General features: G+C 38.6%; 1 protein-coding gene across 7 annotated transcripts in view; it reads right to left on the reverse strand.

Annotated features, from left to right (window-relative positions):
* The window catches only part of LOC111933216 (uncharacterized), a 211215-nt gene that overhangs the window by 77844 nt on the left and 112805 nt on the right, over positions 1-20566 (reverse strand). For 4 of the 7 annotated variants that reach the window (XM_086843551.1, XM_086843548.1, XM_086843552.1 and 1 more), the window contains 3 exons: positions 6980-7037; positions 5924-6061; positions 5277-5538 (listed from right to left, as the gene is read on the reverse strand). In XM_086843551.1, coding sequence (XP_086699677.1) covers positions 6982-7037 — 56 coding nt within the window. In that variant the 3' untranslated portion in view covers positions 5277-5538; positions 5924-6061; positions 6980-6981. Of the gene's footprint in view, positions 1-5276; positions 5539-5923; positions 6062-6979; positions 7038-11526; positions 15306-20566 lie in introns of those variants that run through there. The other 3 variants (XM_086843547.1, XM_086843545.1, XM_086843550.1) reach the window with 2 other exon arrangements.

Consider the following 20566-nt stretch of genomic DNA (forward strand, 5'->3'; position numbering starts at 1 on the left):
ACGGTTGTTTCTGGCTAGACAACTTTGAGAATCCTGGAGCTGATTGATAAGTGTGTAAAAATACAGCGAAGCACATCCACACACCTGCCAAACAGCTTAAATACTGATAACGCATTTTAGGATTTTTTTCCCGTGTCCATGTTTACAGAACTTCCCTAAAACTGTAAAACCTCTGTCATTAGTGCAAGATAGTGCTGATTGGATGCTAATCTCCTAGGAGAGGACATTGATGGGGTGAAGGCTGCTGTAAGACTGTCAGAAAACTGCAGTGCACACTCATTTGGACCCAAAGAAACCTCTGTCCCATAATACCCAAGATGCAATAATTGCCTACTCCAGGAAACATCTTTTCCTCACTCACAAGATGTGGGCTGAAAAAATTCACAGCAGCATTTACACAGATCAGTCCTACACACTGTTTGCCCTTAACATGTCATTAGCTGGTATCATTGGATTTAAATCAATTGTTTTATTTGATTGCAAAACAATTCCCTCAATCACATGCAGGAGAGAGGCAGCATGGCTCAGCAGGTTGGCTCAGCTACTGGGCTGAAATCTAGGTCTGGACAGGTGTACCCTGTCTCTAGAGCTCCATTTGTAACACTAGCAATGTGGAAGTGTGCACAAGCTTCTCCACTGGGAAAATAGACACCGTGAGGTGGCAGCTTTTCTTCTAGCTCTTACCCCTGAAAATGTGTGTAAAACTCCTTCTATTTGGGGAATTTCTTCTCTTACACAGGTGCTCTTTAGAAGTGACTTGGGAGTATCTGCAGAGACAGAGTGGGGGGAAAAGTGTTTCCAGCTTCTCTTTAGTTTGACAAGAGTGGATCCTGGGGGTGCTCAAAAATCCCCAAATATATCCACAGCAATGACATCACCTCTGCCTTGGCTCAGCAACCTCTCTTGGACAAATCTGTAAGAGGAAATAGATGCTTCATAGGAAAGAGCAGCTGCATGTGTGCATAGGGAACTCTGAGGCAGTAATCTGTAATTCAAAGCATGAGACATTCTCAGTGACATATATGATCTTGTATGACAACAGATGCAGAAAGGATGCTAGATTTGTCTGCAAACAATTTTGTGCTAGACTTCCATTTGGAAACCTCGACCTTAGGAAGGCAATTGGAAATTTCTATTCACCTCTTCCACAGTCAGGATATCAGAGAGAAGCAGTGAACCAATGGAGAAATTTATTAACATGATGCCAAAATCTCTGAGATTTTGTGATCTATTTCCCTAATTATCTTGGGAAAATTACAGCACCCTTTATGGAATAGAAGCATATGTGGTTATCAAATTTCTGGTTACAATGAGCCAATTTGACAGGTGAATAAAAAAGTATCAGCTGATACTAATGCTGTCAGTAGATAAAGTCACCACCATTACTGCAAATATTACAGAAAAGGGAAGGATTTTAATTACCAAATGCCACACCAGTCATAAAATCGAAGCACAGATACACTGGGATGGAAGCAAAATGCAGATTACTCATCAGTATTTTTTCAGGATATAAATAAGTCAGATAATCTTATAATAAAACAATACCCACTCTGTTGGATGTCATCCCCAAGTATCAGTTAGAAACAGAGATTCAAACAGAATACTTAGACCCTCGAACATCACACTCTATCAGAGTAATTTACTGTTTTTAATATACAACTGAAATGCTACAGAAAACAAAATATTGGATTATAATATATTTTGTGTTACTGAAAGCCACTTCCTCCAACAGTGTATTCCACAGCATTGAAAACTCAGCCTTTCATTACTTGTTCTCCTGGTACAGCTCATGCCTGTGCCATCACTTGTAATATCTTGGCCATCACTTGGCCAGGTGGCTCTGCTCCACAGCCCTTTCTCAGGATCTGATGTTTACAATGTGGCAGCAGTAATGGCCTGGGATTTTACCTCTCCTGGAATAAAATCTAACAACTCACCCCCTCCCATGTCAATACCTAGAGACTGTCCATCCCTGCCCACCAGCCAGTTAGTGTTTCCCTACCCAAACAAGCTCAGATGGTCTTTTAACAGGATTTATCCTGCACTGCACCATGACAGCAGACGTTTAAAGCAATTCACAAAAGAATTTTCTATTCTTTCACCCAGTGATGGAAAGCATCAATTTCGTAGAAAGCCCAAGGTGAGTTCTATATATACATCCTTCTACATACATATATCCTCCTTCTCCCGTGCTTGAGACAACCTGGCCACCTGTCCAGCTTGGGACAGCAAGCCCTTCCCCTGAATTTCTTGGTGCCCTGATTCTTCCCAGGGTCTGCATCACACTTCCCCTTCCTGACACATCTCTCTAAAACCCCTCTCTCTCTCTTCAGGACAGAAGAATAGAAATTCTCCCTGGCCATCAAGCGAGCCCTGAAAAAGCAAGCCATCCTAGACTGTTACTGTGACAATTTAAAGCTGTGCATCTGATGTTATCTTACCTGCACCAGCACTTTCCTTTTCCCTTTTCCAGCTTTAAAGACCATTTTAAAGTGGCATAAAGCTGCATTCACTCAGACAGCAATGTACAAGTTTGAAGAAACCCACAATACACATCAGAATAATGCAGAGCACTCATCATGACTCATTCTTACTTCCTCTATATTCACTGAAAGAAGTTTTATATTTGTGAACTGCATGATACCACTGAACAGCACCTGAGTGCCTTCTCTGGGTGACAAAACTTGCCACTGCCAATTTGTTGGACTTTATTCAGAGCAGAGCGGGATCCATCCAGTTCCTTTCCCCTGGCCCACCCAGCACCTGTCCCCCACCCTCAGCCTCCAGGCAGTGAGCACCCTCCTGAGTGCTCCTTCCAGCCTCCCTTAGCCATAGCCACTGGCTCAACACAGCATCACAGACCTGCAGCCCCTTTTAAGATGGCAAAAGGGATGGAGTAGGACCCTATTTGCTCTGAATTGCTCTATTGTTCACGTGCAGGTGAACAATAAAGATTGCTCTTTCCCCCATCTTTGCTATAGTTCTGCTTGGATCACCTACTAGTGTGTCAACTGAAAATATATGCCACAGTAAACCAGTTATCTTTAAGACATTAACATTTACCAGCTGTTCAGGTACCTTGACACCTGACAAAAGCTAAAGAAATATTATGGCATCTGTATATCACACAGGCAAATAACCAAACAAATCAAATGTTGCATCATTTTTCACCTCAGACTATTCCAGTAAAAAAAAAAAATAAGGCAAAAGCAGGCTACACAGTACTTCACACTCAGAATAGATTTATTTCGTCTTGCTGAGGCTTCCTGTATCATTCATTACTCATCTATCCAGAAACAACGTTTAGCTTATGAGAACAATAGCCTGTAAATTTTGGAATCTGAAATATTCATGAGAAATAGGTAATGACATTTACAGTTTAACACACACACACACAATCTGAGCTTCTAATGAAAGATCATAAAAAGCCAGAGTGCAATGTAGCATTACCCTTTGTTTTCAACTATTTTGAGACAGTCTACATGGGAAAACAACTGGGAGAGTTGGGGTATTTCAGTTGCAGCAGTCATTGTCTGGGAGAGGAGACATGGCTAAAAGACAGGGACTTTTAGCATTGCTGAGCAACTGCTACAGAGCAGTAGCCCGTCGAGCTGAAGGGAATGCTGAACCAGTGGTATTGATGGAGCAGGTCTGCTCAGAGCTGACTCATCAGTCACCATAAATGACTTGGACACAGGACTCAAAGGGATACTAAATAAATTTGCCAATGATATTAAATTGGGAGGAGCTGCTGACTTCTTTAAAAGCAGAGAGGCCCTGCAGGAAAACCTTGACAATTTAGACGTCTGGACAATCACCAGTTGTACGAAGCTTAACAAAGACATATGCCAGATTGTGTGCCTCAGATGGGGCGGCCATGGAAGTACAGACATTGGGGAATGAGAGGCTGAAGAGCAGCCATAGAAAAGGACCTGGAGGTCCTGATTATTGGAAAGTTGAATGAGAATCAGAAGTGTCCTGGCAACCAGGAGGGCCTTGGGTGCCTCAGGCCCAGCATCACCAGCTGGGCAAGGCAGGGGATTGTCCCGCTCTGCTCCGAGCTGGAGCAGCCTCACCTTGAGTGCTGGGGGCATTTTGGGCACCACAATGTAAGAAAGACACTGAACTCTTAGAAAGGGTCCAAAGGAGGCTGTGAATGGTGAAGGACCTTGAGGGAGAGCCGTGTGAGGAGTGGCTGAGGGCTCTTGGTCTGTTCAGCCTGGAGGAGACTGAGGGGAGAGCTCAGTGCAGTTACAGCTTCCTCTGAGGGGGAGAGGAGGGGCAGGCACTGAGCTCTGCTCTGTGGTGACAGGGACAGGAGCCGAGGGAGTGGCCTCAGGTTGTGTCAGGGGAGGTTTAGGTTGGGTATCAGGAAAAGGTTCTTCCCCCAGAGGGTGGCTGGGCACTGGAACAGCTCCCCAGGGCAGTGGTCACAGCAGCAGCCTGGCAGAGCTCAAGAAGTGTTTGGACAATGCTCTCAGGCACTGCTGTGGTTCCTGGGGATGGTGCTGTGCAGGGCCAGGAGTTCTTCTTTGATAATCCTAGTGGGTCTCTTCTTCTCAGAATATACCATTATTCTATGGCATTCCTAAACTAATCTGTGTTTTGAGCTAGAAAAGTAGTGGTCTACTAATGGCTGATTTAATTTTTAAGTCAACATTATCATGAGGTTACAGATCTGCCAGCTTTATGCAACAACTACAGAGTTATTTCAGATCCCACACTCTACAAACATATATTAATAATATTAATCATCATCATCATCATCATTTCCCTCAATTCATTCTAGTTTCCTAAACCTTGAGTGTGACACAATGTAGAGATATATCCTCCATATATCATTGAGTTTGAATCAAGTATTAAAATACTGAAATAGAACAAGGACTGCTGATGGGGAAAACCAAAACAGATGAAAATCCCAAACACTGTGCTCATTTCTTCAACAAAATAAAGGTATGCTGTGATTCTGGATGCAAAAAGAATAAAATCCCTATACATGAATTTATTATTGATCTATGAAAAAAACACATTAGACTGGATAAAATTTGTTCTCCCCTACTTCATATCTCACAAATCCTTTGCAAATTAAGGCAGGGGAAGAACAATTACATCTTTAAAGAATTTAAATCAATGCTAAGTTTCCCATTGATAAAGAAATCAAGTATGTTTAAAAGGATCAACACCTTTGATTAACTGGAAATTTGATACCCTCAGAGCACCTGTTGACTACAGCATTTAAGGTACCAGATAGTCTTGTGCTAATCGTTGACCCTTACCTCATACAGGGGTTGAAAAGTGTAGCTCATCCCCTTAACTCAGGAGGGGAAGCTGGAACATCAGGCATCACTTTCATTTTCACTTTATCAAGAGCTCAGACCTTCCTAGACCCACATCATCAGCTCTTATCAGAAAGATGCCCTCTGCTCTCTTTCTTCTGCTTGAAGCGGGAGCCCCTCTCTGCTACACAAAGGATCTTGTCACTGCTTTCACATGGTTTGCAGCTTCATTACAAGCATTTTGCACATCTCAGGCTGGAACCTGTAGATGAGAACAGCTTTTTAATGTTTTCTGTAGTCTGTAAGAATTGTGCAATTATTCAACTGAAAGCAGTAAGCATGAAGGGAAAAATATTATTTTCAACTCTACTTTCACTGCACATTTACAAGATGAGGCAGTGAAGCTTCATTTGCAGTCTGTTACAAAGCAAATCAAGATATATATTTAATATCTAAATTGCGCACAGAAGCAATATGGAAAGAAGAGAAGAAACTGCTGATTATGTAGTTCAAGATGGGGCGAAAAACATGCTGTTCACACATATCAAGTGCCAGCAGGCAAATGTTGGAATAGTATCATTCCCTGCTCGCTTAACTTACTTTGTGCGGAAACTGACACATCTGTATAAATATTATAGGACACTCACTTGTAATTGAGGTCTCTCATTGCAAAAATAAGGTCTCCTGAATTAGCTTCTGAAGTGTCTGGCACCCAAATCTGCACGATAGTAAAGTGATTTTCCACAAGATGGCTCTCTCTCTCTGTTCCTATTACTGACTCAAACCTGTGCAGAGGGAACATAAACAATATTCAGGACAAAATGAGATTACAGTTTGGAGGAGTAAGAGTGCCTCCACATGGGAACAGAGATGCTTCACTGAATTAGGGCAACTTATGTGGAGAACAACCCATCATCCATTTTCTGGCGACTGTAAAGGGGTTTCACAGGGTGTTTTGAAATTACGTCTTTTGAAAAGCAGGTGCTTCTACACCTGCAAGCCAAGCTGGTGGCCTCCAACGAAGTTTCATTTTATCAGCCACATTCCTAAGGGGCAGTACTTAATTTAACAAGCACTACTTTCAGGACTAACAGAAATGCTCAGCTTCTGGACTCGATTTAACAGAGAGTTCCTGCTCCGCTATAAGCATGGGCAGTGAACCATCTCTGCAAATGTAAATTCATACTTGCACTCCAGACTTCAGGGAAAATGAAGCAATAATAAAAATAAAAAACATTTTCACCAGTATATTTTTTAAATATTTTTTTTAGACAGAAATTCTTTTCATCTCTTATGTGACAGCTATGGAAAATTATCTTTGTGACATATGAAAACATGATTTAGAGTAGCTTTAAAACCTATTGGATACACAGAGCCTACTTACCCATATTTATCCTGGACCATTTTGTATCTTTACCTTATTTTCTGTGAAGTGCGCTTTCCTGTACATTGTTCTGTTTAAAGTGCTTACTGGAGCCCTGAGAATGTGTGTAACAGATTTGTTTACGGAGTATTCATCTACACCTACAGAAAATTCTCTCAGAAATTAAGTGTCTCGACAATCTAAAATACATCTGACTGAAACAGAGATGCAAAGATCTTGCCTTGTGTCACCAATAGCTTTACAGTACCTGCTGATGATATAGATATTTGTCATTGTATAATGTGCATTCCTCCTATGCTTAGTAGCTAAAGTAACTCACCTTTAAGCTGTTCCATTAGGTGGATTCAGGACAGTTGTGTTATCAAATAACTGCCCTACTGAGAAAGAGAGAAACAAACAAACATCAAAATAGGAGAGTGGGAATACTTTTCACACTGTTGCTTCCTTCATCTCCAAACAGTATTCTGGGACAGGCATAAAAGCAGCAAAAAAACTCCCTAGTCCCCATCCTCTTTGCAATAGAAAGTGGGAAGAGCTGTGAGGAAAACCTCCAGTTCTGTGGGATTCCTGGCACAGTTTGGAGCTGTTAAGGTATGAGCTTCCTAAAATACCTTGTGGGAAAAAGCTAAGACACCAGCTTCCCACATGGTTTATCTAAGGCAGCTCACAGCTTCAGGCTACCTCACTTCTACCACAACACAAAAGTACATCACTGGCAGCTGCACTAGGGCAGCTGGGACACTGAAATTACCACGTAATTTACTCTCACATGCCCGTGCTCATTGCTTCTGGAATATACCATCCTCAGTTGGCCCCATTTTGACAGATGATAAGTGCAGTGTGGTAGGCAGGGACCTTCTTTCCTCTCACATCCCTGTTATGTGGTCTCTGCAGAGCTATAAGAAAGTACCAGAAGTGTAGACCCACATTTGGCTTGACAATAGCCAGCAGAGAGTTCTCTTACCACACTAGGACTCCTCAGTGAGCATTTGCAGCTAGATTACATCTCTTCTTCATAGTATGAGCACAGGAAACTGCTTACAGAGTCCCCTAAGAATATGGTCTATTAAATTAGCAAAACCAGAATTAGGTTTAAAGCCTAAAAGGAACGAGAAAACAGTGTTTCCTACACATTACAAACTGATATTATTTTTATGTACTTCGAATTGACTATTGACCACCTGCTCCTTACCACACACTGCTCCCCACCTCATCATTCAGCTTTCTTGCATGCACAGAACACCTTTTTCCAGCACTGGTTGCCATTGGACCATTTTCATAGCAACGTAAAGCAGCTCTGCTCTCTTCATTTTATCTCAGCCACACTAAGGAAATGACATTTTGGTCCCTATCACAAGATGATGGAGAAACCTGAGCTCTAAGAGCAGCTGCCTTTCTGTCCTAGGTGCTGCCAGTCACAAGAAGGGCATGCAGCTGAGAGATATAAAAATTGATAGAAATGCCCAAATTTCAAACTCACATGTGTACAAACAGCAGCACATGACTAGATCACATCATCCAGTTCTGCCTCCATTACCCATCAGAAATGGTGACTCAGATCTTTGGGTGTGTAGCAAGCTTCCGGCACTCATTTCATAAATAGCTTGAAAATCAGGCAAAGAAGAAAGAGAACTTTTTTCTTCAGAGTTTTCTTTAGTCCTTGCAAGATAAGCCAGTCATTAGTTTCACTTGCTTCTTTGCAACTATTTCATTTCCCCAGCACATTAGACAAAGTCTTCTCCCAGTGCTATCTCAGAGCTCAGGTACTGACCATCTCCTTTGAAATGCTGACCTCCTCCTCAAAAAACATTCCTATTTTCTACTTGTGCACATAGGTAGCAGCACTGAGGAATGGAGTTCAGTTAGGAGCTGGCAAGTTCTGTACCATAAAGTAATTTCTTCTTCTGTTGGGACAAGAGAAAAGGAGCTTGAAATTTATAATGAATGTAAGGACTGCACTGACACCAATGTGGCTTAGCTCCATTCTGTCAAAAAAGATTATTTTTGAAAGAAACACAGGGATATATCTCTCACACACTCTCAATCTGTGTTAATTAAAAGTTATTTAATTTTACTGTCAGTGAAGCTTAGTCATGTTACTGAGAGCTCCAAGATCAAATTCTGATGCCATAGTGATTCAGATCAGTGCAAGGCAATAATCTTATTTTATAGAACCAAACACAAGGTATTCTGAAAAGGAAAGGAAAAATAAACTAACATTTTTGCTTGCAGCCTTGTAATTTCCCTGAACCATGCTGTGCTGTTGACTTTTAAGCAAAAGTCTTTATTGAAATTCACTACAAGTTCTATTTAAGAACTGGTGCCAAGATATGGGCCATTGACTTCAGTACAATTACTCCAAGTTGTACTGCAGAAGTCTGAGACTTGAGTCCCGAGTATTTCATAAGCTTAGGCAGGCTTAAGATCCATTATACAAATAAGACATTGAACTGAGTGAAAACATACCCAGAAGTCCTGTGGAACCTGATTGGACCTCTTTTCTTTTGGCTTTTGGTTCTGTGGGTTTAATTTAAACTCCAAGAAAAACTCAATGTGCAGGCAGTTCACTTTCCTCATATATAAATGAAAAATGTCGTATTACAGATTACTTTGTGCACTTGATACTTTTTTTTTGCTACATTTTAGAAGAATCCAGCCTCTTATTTATTGTAGAATTCTTTACAAAAACACATTAAGATTCAAAAAAATTCACAGAAATGCAAAATAGAAATGGTTAATTTTCTTCTGCTGGGATGTATCAGTATTTTGGGAATATCTTATGTCCCCAGAGACCCAAAAGGCAAGTCATTTGAAAAGTGGTGTGTTTGCAGAAAATCACCAGAATGCCCTGTGGGACCAATCTGAGCCCTTCAAAATCCACTTGAGTCTGTCTGCTGACTTCAGAGAGTTTCAGCAAAGTCCCCCATGCACATTTTCTAAATCTAAAGAATCATTAGGCTTTCCAAAACCCTGTTACTGTCTGCACTTTAACAGATTCAGGAACAACACACCACTAAAGACTGATGCTGTACTACCCCACGGACTGTCCGATCTGATTTTCTTTCCACGCTGCTGACCACGGGAGCTGCCATACATATGCACTGCAGCAACTGGAATAAATTGCAGGGAGGGAGAAGTGTTGAGTGCTGACAAGTCAAAGATCTGAGAGCAGCCAGTACTGTTATCAGAGATTCTGTACAGTGAAATCACACCAAAGCAGGATTAAGCAAACAATCAGAAGAATTTAATATATATTACCTGAAGTTTGACACAGGGAAGGCAGACCAGCAATATTTTCTGAATTTTCACTGAATATCAAAAACTCTCTAGAATACTAAAAGGTTGGTAACCAAGGCACCCAGGTTTGGGACCCAGCATCTGAAATCAAGTGGCCAGAGCTGAAAATCATAGAAGCAATAATTGCAGAATTACTTTCTCTGAAATGAAAAATAAAATTATTAATAAAATTTATTCAAAAATCCATGGAGAATATATTTTGTTTCCCTGGACCCTGGACCTCTATCTTCAGAGCAAAGGAGCAAACCTCATTTTTGTACCAAGCAGTGTCAGCACTGTCAGAAAAGTGTAAATGACTTGTTATGGAAACTGTTATGGCATCTGATGCACATTTCCTCTGTACAGGGAAAAATCTGTTGCATGTTTTCACATCATTTAAATTAAGCTTGTTCATACAGGCAGTGTTATAAACATCTTAAAAAGAAAAAAAGCAGAAAGCATTAAGTAGAAGTACCATGTGGTCTGAAAACTGGTCTACTATTTTGGCTGCTGCTTCAGTCAGTTTTACACTTACATGAATTTTGGGTGCAGACAAACGCTGGAGAAACAGTCTGTGAATTGAGAAAACTCAAAAAATTGCTTAATATATTAGTGAGTTCTATAGACAGCATACACAATTTTGTTCACAACATTTTCTAAAGGATGGATTTTGGAAACCTGTATGAGTATTCATGAAAATTATAACTGAACACAAGCGGTTGAGCAAGCTATATTTAGAGTGGCCAAACATCTTTCTCAGTGAAAACCAGGGATTCTCACACTGGGGAGCAGGAGGACACTCAGTGCCCTTGGGCACAGCACCAGAGGTAGGGGAACACAGTCTGAAAGAGCGAAGCAGAAGCTCACTGCTGGAAGCTGCTGCCTGCATGGCTGAGGTGTTCTGAGCTAACTGGGCTTGAGGACTGCCTTCCTGGCTGTAGTGTACAGCAAACTCACCCAAGCAGCACAGGCTGAGCTGCTGCCTTACAATAAAAGCAATGTATGTAATTTGAAAACTGAATCTAGGTGTTCTAATCTCAGCATTAAATGTTTGGAAAGCTTTTACCTGTGGTCTACCCTTTTAAAGGGCAGAAGAGCTTTTCCCATTTGAAATACAAAAGCTAGCTTAGATCTCAGTCAAACTATTTACACTACTTACACTATTTTTTCACTTAGTTCTAGGTCTTAGGTCCCCATTCCTTATCTAATCCTTTCTATTTTGTATCTATTTAGGAGTCTGGCCACTCACCCAAGCTTACTTCTTCATATGCCTAAACTGTAATACTTGTAAGAAGCATGAAAGCCTTTTCATGTAATGAGAACCTTCTCAAAGTGCTTGGAATTCCTGTAAATTACTTCTTCCTGGAACACAGGTGCAAGAAGCTGGCTTTAACTTTTCACACAAAAGTCTGATGATCTTCTTAACAGATATCTCCAAGCTATAGCAGCTAACACATATTTATGTGTGAGATGCCTCAGAATAATCAATTCGGTTTGCTTAGGCTCCAGTAAAGAAACTACAGCTACAATCTTTTTTTCTTCTCCCTTACTGTTTTCTTGCATAACATTTTTTTTCCTTATCATTGCTTATTTTCATGCAAAGCATGTTTGCTTATTTGCTATGGTCAGTAGACACTTTATTTTAATTACTTCAAAGGTAAATGTATTTGAAGACACTTGGCTCTCATTCCAGGTAAGAAAAACAATTAATATAATGGCTTTAGAACTGCACAGGAAAAAAATATTTAAAAAAATGAGCTTCCAACACTTAAACCCCCCATATACATTAATAAAGATACTATTTATTTTGCCTTTGCCTTCACCTTTTCCCAACTAACACAGTAGTGACAACAAGTTTACTTATTTGCTACCTAAACTTATCAAAGGTTACTGTGCAGTTATTTATCAACTGTGAACCTACAACTTCATTACTATAATTATGTAGTATCCAGTCAATTGACTTCAGGGGTAAATGCATATTGCTCTTGCACTGCCTGCTCCAACACACATTTAGTGTTAAATTTCTGTTGTTACTATGTATGTGATACTGCAGCACCTGCAAGGTTGTTTAGAGATCAAAATGCCACCATTGCTGACACTGGGCAATCAAATAATGTAAGAATGCAAACATACCTTTAAGTAAGTGCTGTTGATTCGTGAGAGATACATTTGTTGTAAAACAAAGTGTCAGAGAGCCCTCACATGATGTAGACCAGCTCATTCCAAGGTGGACAAGAGGAACTAAATCATAAGCTAACTTCAATCACTCTAATTTCAATCAAATCCGTGAAGTGACACCAACCCATGAAAGCACTGACTCTCTCCTTCTATAGCATATGATGTACATTTTGTAATGTAAACTCAGTAACAGCATACTGATACAGTCTGTCCATACAGGTATTGATACCACTCTATTTTGATGGTTGCAAAATTCACTCATAGTCCAAAACAACAGATGTTTTCTATGAAACTGAATCAGTATTTAGTGTGTTGAGGCACTAAGCAGCTGACTCATTTCTGAGTGTTTCCATGTCCATGGAGACACCAGTACTGAGTCTCCTACCTCCAGCCCCTGGCTGGCAGCACACAGACCGTGTTCTCCACAGTCCACTGGTGGTCCCCCGGGCACTGCTGCTGCCCAACCCAGGCCCTATGCAGGCAAAGCCCATGTTCCAAAGGCAATTCAAGCACAGAAACTTTGTTATTCAGCCTTCCAAGGGAAACTTAATGCCATTTTATTATGCAAATGTGCTCAAAAGATATAAAAAATTCCTTTCCAGACATAGGTGAAAGAGAAGAATTTTAGAGAATTATAAGAAAGATGTAACAGATGATGATGATTTACATCTAATAGGACTGTCTTGAAATCCAGCATGGACACGTCTGTTTCTTCCCTTAAAACCACTTCTGGGAATACATTTACTGCCCCTATCCTCTCTCAGATTCCCCAATCTCTTCAAGAGCTTGTAAAAAGAATTGCTTGGCAAATAGAATTTAATTGCATTAAATAGCAAATTAATCTTTTCCCTCTAGATATCCTACATTGTCTCTTCACACCAGAAAACACAAAATATAGCCACACACTGACTGGAGCATCATTGTAAAAAGTTATTCCAGGATATTGGCTTCTGTCCAAAAGGTAAGAGTAACGGAGGTAATTTAAATATGCTTGAGCACAGGAACAAATCCCTAAGCTCTGTTGCTGTCTTTGTCAAAACCCATTCTTTCAGAAAATCATTTTCTTTACTCATTGGACAACAAAATGCATTGTCAAGAAATTTTATAGCAATAATTATAAAAGATGTCCATTTGAACCCATTGAGGTCTTACTGATTTTATAATACCCAGCAGACCTCCCTGCAGGAGAACGCTATATTTATGTTAGCAATATATGCGAGAATTGAGATCATAAAATTAAATGACCACATAGAACTGTCATTTATATGATGAGCACCTACAAATGTGAAGGCTGGTTTATCTTGCAAGATAGGGTAGAACTAAATGGTCCACTCTCAGTGAATGCTTTTAATCACGCATTTCTTCACTGTTTCTGCAATATTACACTTGAAGGACTGGTGAGCAGTTTGCTGTGAAATGTTAAATGGCTACTGGCAGTACAAGCCCGATGGAAGTGCTCACTAAAATAGAAGTACAGTACATATTGTATGCAATTGTTTTATGAGAGACATTATGGTTACTAGAATAACATTTCACCATTACCAACTGCTGAGAGAAAAGTCATTAAGATATTTGGCAAGCCAGTGTAATTTTTCAGCAGAACTACAGTACCAGACCTCAGAATAGCTTCTGTACAAAAAGGCTAGCTGTCTCAAGAAAACAACTTAAGTCTTCGGTGTCATTTTATTCATAGGGGTTTATTTTCGGATTCCAATGAGAAAGTTATTGCTGCTGGAGAGTGAACAATTGAGCCTTAACCCTTATTATAACAGTGTAATTTCAGAACCAGTGCAATAAATCTTGCAGCAGTGTTTCCATTAAAAATCTCTTTTCTAAAGAGATTTTATGGTGTGTAGTTTCACTCAGACACTTTTATGAGAGATTTCTTTAAACTATGATTTTAAAACTAGAGAGATTAAGCACGTGTTTAAGCACTGTTAAATAATGAGGTGGAAATAAACAAAACTCAAGTTATTTCTGTCATCTCAGCCTCTTCCATGGTTTTGCAGATACTGCAGGAACAGAAAATTCATGCTCTCCATAAAAATAGAAAGGTCCATGCTGGACAGGGTTCCTCTCATCACCATCAATGGAGCAGCAACTGCCCATTTTTCATGTTGCCATTAACATATTAAAGACTGACTCACAGACACACATATGCCATTTCAGTCTGATTGTTTCCTGCAAATATGCTCTCCCTCATCCTACAACTGTACTCTAATGATGTGACGAGGCATTGCAGCTTCAAGGTGCAAGCATTTTGAACTGAAACAGCCACTATGCATCACCTAACTAAATCCGTTTCTCTATAACAAGAACGGTAATGACCTATTACAGTATTATCACAAGGTAACAAGACATAAGTAACAAGGCCCACTGCAACCAAACACTTCTAGTTGTCAATGTTTCCAGTGGAAACAATGAGTTCTGCTTAACGTGAGCTGACAGGAGATCTCATGAAAGCCCCATAAATGACACAGGCTAGCACTAAACAAGCTGCTGTTTTAATCTTGCTTCTTTCTACACATCTGACCATGACAATCCCAGAATGGTGTCGTTTCAATAGGATTTTATATTTATCTGATTTGGAAGAAGAAAATTTTTTTATTCAATTTCTTTTAATCTGATATGTGTAATTTCCACACACAAATTTAACAACTTATATTAAAGCAGATCAACTAGATTCAAGCTCAAGAAAACATTTACCAAGTGATCCATTTTTTAAGAGAAGAATAAATCAATAGAAGCTCCATCAAATACAAGGCAATTATTTGATACCATATGGGGATTATGCTGGGGAATATTTTGTCTACAAAACTTTGAAAAAACATCCATGTTCCACTGTATCTCTGAGAGAATGCAGTTCCCAAGAACTAAGATTTTCTAGTCATTTGTTGTTATCACCCAAGTTCAGAAAGTTCTATTGTAAAAAACTCATTCTAATCTGAGAGCTCCCACATTCTGAGTACTATTACAATGTAGTTGGTCCTATCTCTGTAACTTCCAAATAAAACAAAAAACCAACCTACAGAAAGTGAAATTGCCTAGAAACTTAGTTACTTACTTGCCTGGATCTGTCAAATGATTGCACCTCCAATTCATAGCCCTTCCCTCCTCTGTAAGGTTTTATGCACATGTACAGGTATCCAGAGTATTCAGGGCAGCAGCTTCCTGAAGTTCTGTGTTTGGAACTAACAGTTTGGAAGAGTAAAACAAGGTAGAATGAAAATCCTGGTTTGGTAATTGTCAGGAGTAACCCCAAAAGGGAAAAATGCAACACAGAAAGCCATGGTGAAAATTAACTTATTCTCTAGCAAAGATACATCCAGCCTAATTGAAGCTTCTGGCCAAAGTCATCCTGCTCAGATAGACTCAGGCTCCATTGCTGCCATAACATTCTAGGCTTGCATCATTATATTTCTAATTTTTCAAACATTTAAATATATGTTTGATTATGCCATTATGAGTAATTCTCATGAGTCTTCCTCTAGTGGGGAAATAACTCCCAAAAGTTAAGTCCATTCACTTGAAGAGGTGCTTAAGTCACTGTCAGTTTTCATACTCACATCCATCACCCCGTTCTGCACCACTCCTCACAATTACCAAGTGATTTCTGAACAACTGTAGTTCATTCATACATTGTGAATTTACATCAGTTATTGATACCTGAGCAAAACTTTTAGAAGAATGCACCTAGATGTTTAGAACCACAAAAGAATATAAAAGAAATTTACACCGGAAAGATTAACACATTTTCTAGAACTTAACTGCAGAACTCCACAACTCTAATGTTATTAACATAAGGGTTTCTAAATAAAGCATTAAAAAGTAAACTTCTTTTCCTTACACAAATAATAGCCAAGAACTCAAAGTAACTGCCATTATATCACAAAATTACTCCTTGTTTAACAGAAAGCTAATTTTGAGAACTTTATTCTCAATTAGCTATAACTGTACATACAGAGATATCAACATCTGTATTTAATTCTCATACTCATTTCAATTCCACAAAATTAATTTCCAAAGGGAAAATGCATTTATTAAATATTTATTTTTACTTCCCTGTCTCCTAACTTAATGAATTTCCTTGTGTAAGAATCAAACAACCAAATCAGATATATACCCATGCACTAAAAAAAGTATTTTCCCTTTGGTCTTAACAATGAATAAATTTTGCTTTTATTTTAAAATTCAGTTATAAACATTTTTCCTCAGGAAAACATTCATTCTCTTTCTTAGGATTTTTCAGAATAATTGTTAACACAGATAAACATAAACAAATGTCTTGCCTATAAAGCTCATCTGTTGTGCCAGAAGGGTGTGCTCTTCATCATTTTTAATTTAGAATGCTAATTTTACAGAATGTAAGATTTCAGAGATAGTTCTTCAAAGGTTCTATCCATCCCCACTAGAGTTCTCTCTGAAAAGTTAATAACTTTAACTGTTTTTCTATTAATTTCATTTGTCTTTTCCCTGGGTTTTTAGGGTTTCACAATGTAAAAAAATCTTAAACTTGCAAGAATTAAAAAAAAAGTTACTAAAGTTTCCCTCATTAAACTAAAAATATAGAGCAACTAACTAAGTGCCTTACTAGGACTTCTAAATTTTCACCATCAATATCACTTAGCGAAAAAATTCCAAAATTATGCCTACATCATAAAGCATTCAAATGACATAAATTAAATTTAAAACACTAACTGCATTGGCTGTTTCACTGCTTGGATGTAGAACTACACATTTTATGCAACTTACAATATGAGTGACCCAGTCCATGTTTTAAAAACTTAAAAATTTTCCAGCAAAGCATAAGGAGAGACGGCATTGGTTCTTATGCCATTTACAAAGTTTCCCCTGAAAGGATACTCCTTTCATAGCTATAAAATCTTCAGTTTAGTTCTTCAAAGTGGCCACACAAAACTGTTGCCTCATTTTTGCAAGAACAGTTCTTAGTATCTCATTATAATGCTGAACAGCAATACTTCCAACAGAATTTAAGAAAATATGCACTTCAGCCCAAAATTGGAGCTGGGATGATGTGATGAGTAAACAGGATTACTTGTTTAGGTAGTCAAAGTTTGCCAGGCATTCAAACCCTAAGGAAAACTTAATTAAAGTCAATAAAGAGGAAGAGAAAGCACATAAAAAATAAGTAATAAAATTTGTGCAAAGCAAAATATGAGCTGATCAGTTATCTGTGCCTGTGGAATAATTTTGCAAACGTAAGCCTTCAGCCTACAGCATGCTGGGATGGATTCTGAGCCTTCTGTGTTTATAATGCACAGATCCACTTAAATCAATAAAGTTATGCCAGAATTTTGCCCATGTGAACAAAACACTGATTGCTGCCATGCCTTTCTAAAGACAGAAAAATGAAGTTCTTCCTTCCCAGATTCATTTTACTGTTCTGGCAGAGTATATGTCTATGTCATTTATGCAGAATTTAGAAATTGTGAGGATCTGGGATCAGATTTTCTTCTTTGCTGCAGAAATTTAATGCTGATAAAACTGCCTGTAAGTCCACTGTAAACAGTGAATATTTATTAATCCATAAGTGATAATAATCACGTTCTTAACTTTTCAACTCCTTATCTTTTTGCATTACTTCTCCGCATTATGCACTTGGGAGCATTTCTTGGTCTACATTCAAAAGCTTGCAGGTACTGTCAGCTACTTTCAACCACCTAGCAAAGACTATAAGCACTTTTCTGACATGAACTTGTTGAACTCTTGGATTTCTGTAGAAATGGAGTTAAATGCACTTTAAAATGTGGGAAAAGAAAGGCAGAGATACTTAAAATTTTATATTAAACCTGCAGCAGCAGCAGCCTCTTCTTCTCAGTCTGTGTCTTGAGCCACCAAGTCAACATCCTTCCTTTGGAAACCACAGGACATTCAATGGAATGCGTAACTTTCATAGTTTTTACCACCTTGAACAGCTAACTCTTTTGTAGAGGGAATATAAAATTCTACATCCCTTTCAAAAGCGTATTGCTGTAGCATTCCAGTTGTGAAATTGACCACTTGCTGCAACTTTGCAACTAAATTTATTGCTGACTCCCAAAAGGGGAGAGGTTTCTACTCCCACTGCCCCAGCAACATCATTCAGCATTTTGCCTAGACTGGCTTGTTGTCAATCCTCAGGCCACAACCAAGATCAAAAAGGGCTGTTCAGGCCACCAAAATACCAAAGTTTCTGGATTTAAACATTCTTGTTCAACAGCATTTGAAGCACTAGTCAGAATGCAGCAGTTAAGTGTTTGTGTCAGATTAGATGTAATAACATGTCACTTAGTTTGAAGCCCTAAAATTCAGTTTAAGCTACAGCAAACTGCTGCAAATGCCAGAGAAACAAATCTCTCATGGCAAAACAAACACTGGCTGGAATCTCAAGGGAGTTTTAACTCCCTCCTCAAGGGAATCATTTGGAGTGAGGAAGGAATTTCTTTTCTCAGACAACTGACATGGCAATAGTCATGTGGTCACCAGCATCACCATCCAGTTCTTTAGGCAAAATAAGGCTGGGAATTTTCAGCCTCTGAAATCATAAAAAGTAATCAAATGGTTTTGCATATAGGTGGATAAAAGATCTCAGTTTTTCCAACCAAAGGAACAACTTGATATTATTTGTAGGAGAAAGGGAAGCCACCAGAGTTTTGCAGAGCAAGATACTTCACAGAGGTGTCACCATTCCCTCTGGCAGATGATTTGTAGGAAAATATGTATAAGAATTAGGTAAAAAGAGCAAAGCTAAGATAAGTTTCTACCAGGTATGCCAGGAGACAGCCACTAGACCTTTTTAATAAATACTCGCAATTTAAATACAGTTAGTTTCATCCACTGCTCTCTGCGCTTGAAACTGGTCAAAATTAAATCTGTTTGTGATCAGTCACAATACATTGGTGCTCCATTCACACACAAAATCAAGAAAAAATAATTTTTTTCCTAATCACAGATTCTATTACTTTGGTTTTGCAGTATGGTGAGGTGTGGCATTCTTGATCAGAAAGAAATGTAGGAAAACAAGAGAAAATATTAAAATTGTAGAAGTGACCTTTGTAGCTATTTGAGATAATTACAGCTGACTCCACTGTTTCATATGATAATTAATTTTTTTAAAATCATATTCAAAACAAAATCATCAGAAAAAATGTGTTAAATTAATTACTTAGGAACCACCATGTTTAACTGGGCAAAGTGTTAGACTTAAATTATTTGCCTCCAGTGACCCCTGAAAAAGGCTTATTTTTGCAGTTTGAATATAGAAAGCTTAGAAATGCTAATCATTCCATCTGGAAATCAAAATCATAAACTGCTAGATTAATGAATGTTACAAGTAGCTCTCACATGCAGAATAGTAAAGACATTGTTAGTAATTTGTTTTGACAAAAGTGATTAGAATATTTATTTTTGCTAACACTTCTCCTACATGCGGACCTGGAAAAATGAAACTTGTTTGTATAATACAGTAATAAAAATCTTTATTAAAACTCAGAATGTTGCTAAGTTAATTATATGATATTACCAAGAAAAGGGATAATCAAGAAATCCTTCATGAGTTCATAATCTGTAAAGCAAACAATTCTTCACTGGTCTGATCTGTAGTGCCACTTAAAGCTATTTTAAATGGAATTGCTAGTTTTTATTATTTATTATTACAATAGAAGAAAAAGCAGAATTTTTGATTATAGTTTCTTCCGATCATAAGGAATGTAATGCAACAGCACCTAAACCATTAGGGTGTTTTTAGATTGCATTGCCTGCAAATAGTGCTTCATGAATGTGAGAGAGGGAATGTTGTAGAGGGTGTTTTGTCATCTGGCTTATACCTGCTTATTCCATTATGTGTAACATGGGCTCAGAAGTCTAGAAAGTATTTTATTGGAGAAAAGCAAGATCTCATTTTTTAACAATACTGCAATTGGTTGAATTTACAAATAAACAAAAAAAATGGTAGACATTTTAACAAACTAAATTCTCATCTGTGATGTCAAATTGAGCTGTAGGATTTCACTCTCATTTTGCTTTCAAAATGACCACTAGTGAAGAAAAAAAGGCTAAAATTAAGAGCAGTTATTCACGGATTCCATGTTCAGTAGAAACCATGTTCAGGGTTTCCAGCATAGGGCAGACTAAAGACATAACACAATGAGTTCTACCTCAAGCTCCTCACTTGTGGCTGAAGTACAGGAGGATATTCCACCCTGATTACGAGCAATAGAGAATATCTTAACCTCCTCGAGTTCCACTGATTAATTACTCTCACTGTATAAACCAATTATGCCTGCCTTCAGCTTCTAGCAGCATAGCTTCATTATGCCTTTCTCTGCTAGACTGAAGAGTCCATCTACGATCATAGTTTCTTTCTTCTACAGGAACAACGATAGGTTACATATATATATACACATATAGGTCACAGTTTGGGTGAACCATTCCTCTTATGTTTGATCCCAAA

This window comes from Cyanistes caeruleus, chromosome 10, assembly GCF_971803275.1.
Source record: "Cyanistes caeruleus chromosome 10, bCyaCae1.hap1.1, whole genome shotgun sequence".
Classification (NCBI taxonomy): Eukaryota; Metazoa; Chordata; class Aves; order Passeriformes; family Paridae; genus Cyanistes; species Cyanistes caeruleus.